The sequence below is a fragment of the Schistosoma mansoni genome (assembly GCF_000237925.1).
Source record: "Schistosoma mansoni, WGS project CABG00000000 data, supercontig 0223, strain Puerto Rico, whole genome shotgun sequence".
In the NCBI taxonomy this organism is placed as follows: domain Eukaryota; kingdom Metazoa; phylum Platyhelminthes; class Trematoda; order Strigeidida; family Schistosomatidae; genus Schistosoma; species Schistosoma mansoni.
In genome coordinates this window covers 293,951-298,478 of record NW_017386089.1, presented here as the reverse complement: position 1 = coordinate 298,478, position 4,528 = coordinate 293,951, and the positions used below count along the sequence as shown (strand labels likewise).

At 41.4% G+C, this 4,528-nt stretch overlaps 1 protein-coding gene across 1 annotated transcript; it reads right to left on the bottom strand.

The window, feature by feature from the left end:
- Positions 1 to 1,467, bottom strand: Smp_118860 (Oxidoreductase HTATIP2, putative; the record flags this gene model as incomplete). The annotated part of the gene is made up of 2 exons (XM_018792020.1): positions 1,253 to 1,467; positions 1 to 528 (listed from the first exon to the last, which is right to left on the bottom strand). The coding sequence occupies exon 2, from the start codon at positions 385 to 387 to the stop codon at positions 1 to 3; it is 387 nt and encodes a 128-aa protein (XP_018647281.1). The 5' UTR covers positions 388 to 528; positions 1,253 to 1,467.
- Positions 1,468 to 4,528: the final 3,061 nt, after the last annotated feature.

Genomic DNA, 4,528 nt, shown 5'->3' with positions numbered 1-4,528 from the left:
TCAAAATTCATAACTTACTTTTGAACTGACAAGATGAAATTCTTTACAGCCGGCTGCAGAACTTAACTTTGCAATATGAATTACATAGCCATGGTCTATTATCCTCATTTTTTCCTTCCCTGACTTTTTCAAGGTTGTCCCAAGAGCACAAAAACCCACATCAGTATCTTGAAATACTTCTTGGTAGTCATCTAAATGGTCGAAATCTATAATAATCTGAGTGAAACGACTTTGAGAATCTTTATTTTCAAAACTATAATCAACATCTGTTTTACGCCTTTGAATTAATTTGATAGAACTGTATCTTGTGTCGTCAGCTAAGGCTTTGATTAATGCTTTTCCTGTTTCGCCAGTACTACCGACAATGAAAGCTCGCAAACCAGCCATATAATATTTCGGTATATTATTTTAACAGCAAGGGATTCCCAAGGTCTTCAACCAGTATTAGTACAGTTTAGTGATTCAGAACAAGCGATGATAGTACAATCTCAATACATAATTAACTAACGTACCCAAGAACATCAGATACTGAATTGTAGAATAAGATAGAAAACAACGAACAATACTATAGAAATAGTAGATTGAACATTTTGTTTGCGGGTAGATTTATTTTACAAACAAAAAGCACATCACTAGTACGACTTTACATGATATGCTATTAACATATAGGATTTCTATTAGTTTGTATATTGACACTTGATACTCCGGGATTACTAGGTACACTATTGAAGGACGGATTTATTAATGGTAATAATAACAGTTTCTTTGAATTCCTATTTATAAAGTAGTCATATTTTTAGCGACTCCTTAGTAAACCAAAACACAGTGTCCAAAGGGAAATCAGACACTATGTTAATATTTATTATCCTAAAATCGAATTTTCCATGATGATGAATAGCTTGTGGTGGATTTCCCCTTGACCAGTAACCTATCATAGATTGGGCATGCTATGGTTGCCTATAACGTATCAGTCCACAGCGACAACCTACACAATGCGTGCTGCTCTATCATAAGTCTAGAGTAGCCTTAATTAAGAGTCATTATTCCAAAGCTAGAGTTGGCGAACGCGGTCCTTATTGTAACATTTCTGGTTACTAACGGCAATTTCGGTTGCGGTTGGCATATCCCTGAGCACTTATTGAGTAATGGCTGATATAAGGGGTCTATGGTGTGCCTAATTGTGACTGGAGACACTTCGCAACAGGAAAAATGAGTTACGCAAACAGATAAATCAGTGTTTCCGTCTACTAACCTTCGTTTGCGTATGTCAATCAGTAGATTGTAGTGTTGTAGCAGGTCTATACCAACGATTGGCATAGAAACAGCTGCAGCAACGAGAATCCAGTGGATGGGTTTGCGTAAACTCACGTTAAGGTAGATGTACCTTTTACCATATGTGGCGATTGACCTTCCGTCTGCCGCCTGTAAGTTTAAAACAGATTCGTGAAGCCGGACGTTAGAATTTGCGGGAAGGACGTTAACTTTTGCGCCAGTATCGACAAGGTTGCGAACTTCATGATCACATCTGTGACGTACAACAGACGGGTGTGTTTGCAGGCTATGGTTGACGTTAATGTATGACGGTTGGGAAGTTTCCCAAATTGTTTTATGCGTCGGTCGATTTTGAGTTCGGGTAATCGCAGTTTTCTGCAATCTCTGGAAGACTTCCCATACTGGCTATGATACCAACACCAGTCAGGGTTATCTGTCTTCAGTCTTCAGTCTTCAGTAATAAGGATAGTGGGTTGATGAACCTGTGTTAATCCTGACAGATTTCCTTCCAGTGAAGGTCCAGCTTCTTTTTGAAAATGTTCACTGATGGTGCTGATACCACTTGTTCTGGTAAAGCGTTCCAGTCATTGACCACTCGATGAGAGAAACGGGACCCCACCTTTAGTTTATTAGATCGCGGTTTCAGAACCTTCTTGCTATGACCCCGGAGATTATTAGTGCTGGAGGGAGCAAAAAGGTAAGACATATTAACACCCAGATCATAATTAAAGATACGAAATGCCAGTATAAGGTCACCTCGCGTCCTACGACAAGATAAGGGGAAAAGATTTAGACGTTTTAAACGCTCATCGTAAGGGAGTTTAGAAAGACCCTTTACTAATTTTGTCCCCACACGCTGGACACGCTCAAGCGATTTAGTATCCTTTATCAGACAAGGGCTAGCTGCTTGGATACAATATTCTAAGTGTGGCCTTACATAGGTGGGATATAAAATTCGAAACATATCCTCGTCAAAGCATTTAAATGCTCTGAGAAGCGACCATAGCGCACGATAGCCTTTGGAAGCAACCTCATTACAGTGTGTAGTAGTTTTTAAGTCGTGACTTATAATTACTCCTAAGTCTTTGTGCTCATGAACGCGTGGCAGAGATGTACCATTAATGGTATAATGGTAACTAATATCGTGCCCGATGTGCATGAACACGCTCTTCCTGGAATTAACTTCCAGGCCCCAATCATGAGCCCACCTAACTAATTCGTCTAAATCTGCTTGCAGATAACAACGATCAGTCTCATTTCTTATTGTTCTCCAGATTTTAACATCATCCGCAAACAGTAACGTCGACGACTTAAGTAATAAAGGTAGTTCATTAATATACAGAAGGAAAAGTAAAGGGCCTAAGATGGTGCCTTGGGGTACACCACTTTTGACCGGTTTCCATTCGGATAGAGTTCCATTGACCCTCACTCTCTGTCTGCGGTCGCATAAGAAGCTTCCTATCCATTCCTGTATAGCACCTGTTATACCAAAGCTCGAGAGCTTTTGCATAAGACCTAAGTGTGAAACCTTATCAAACGCTTTGCTAAAATCTATGAATATCACGTCAACAGACTGGCCGTTGTCTAGGGCAGCTGTCCAATCCTCTCTCGCAATGAGTAAGTTAGTCAAGCATGAATGCTTGTTACGAAACCCATGTTGCTCGGGAGTTAACAGATTGTACGAATCTATGTGGCTCAGTAGCTTAGCCCGAATTAATTTTTCAAGTAACTTAACTACTATACTGGTCAGGCTAACAGGCCGGTAGTTAGATACGATCCGTCTCTGACCCTCCTTAAATATAGGACTAACTATGGCGTCTTTCCAGTCTCTAGGTAGTTGAGCCTGTGAAAGGGACATGTTGAAGAGCATCGTGAGCGGTCCTGAGATAATGTCCGCAAGCGACGACAGCAAACGTGGGTGCAACCCATCGGGACCCGGTATCTTACAAGGTTTTAGGTTAGTTATCAAAGGAAGAACAATATCCTCTGTCACGTGTAAAGGTCCTATGGCTGGAATCCCATTGTCAACGGGACAAGTAGTTGTAACACTACACGTAGAGTAGACTTCACTGAAATAGTTAGCAAATGTCTCCGCTTTCGCTAGATCAGATTCAGCCAATAAAGCTGAATTTTCGCTTAACAGTAATGAGGGGATACCATCATTACGTTTCGTCCTCCTTTTAACATACGAAAACAGTCACTTCGGACAGGTACGGTTATCGTGATCTAGAGACAGATCGCCTACGTGAAGTGCTTCTTCGTGGAGCATGTGACCGTTTACGGTCATTACGAAATCTAGCATAGCGTGTCAGTGTATGAAATAGCTCCATAATGTCATTCTGTGTCGTTCGAGTTTTTTCTTTGACTGAAAAAACCTCGGCATTAGAAGACTTCGTGAGTTCGAGGATGCGGTTAACAGATGCAGCCAGCTCATCTACGGCGTTGTTTTGAAACGAGACAAGTACTGTTTGAACTTGTTGAGGAAGTTGAGACAGGAAAAGTTGTCTGAATAGGCCATCATTGAAAGTTCTTTGGCCGACGATTTCTCTTAGCCTTAGCAACATGTCTGTCGCAGAAACATGTTGCAGGTCGATATTATTAAGGAGTAGATCTAACCTTTGTCGATCGGTTAGATCTCTGCGTTTCAGAATCTACCGTTTCAGGGTTTCGCAAGGTTCCGAGATATCACTAGTAAACATATAGGTGTGACGCACCTCAGTTTCAGTTCGGAAAGGACAGGAGGCTTGATGGCCTGTGTTAGTCCTGGCAATGATGGTCTCTCAGCTGATCCAACTTTCTTTTGAAGGAGTCGACGGATGGAGCCTCAACCACGTGCTGAGGTAATGAATTTCACTCGTTGATTATTCGATGGGAAAGTCGGTAGTCAGCTGACAAGTAATTCGTTCGGGGCTTGTGAACTTTGTTGGAGTGTCCTCGTAGATTTTCTGTTTTGGAAGACAAGAAAAATGAGGGCATATCAGGTGCAAATTTGTCATTAAGCGATTTGAAAACTGTAATCAAGTCGCCTCTGATTCTTCTATATGACAGCGGGAATAGGTTTAGCTTGGTCAGTCTAGTACCATACGGGAGCTTCGCTATTCCGGGAATCAGCCTAGTTGCTGTTCTCTGAACCCTTTCCAAGAGTTCACTGTCTTTTTTTAGGCAGGGGCTAGCTGCTTGTATGCAGTACTCAAGTTTAGGGCGTACGAACACTGTATGCAAAGTCAGAAACGTTTTTGCATCGAGATGACTAAAA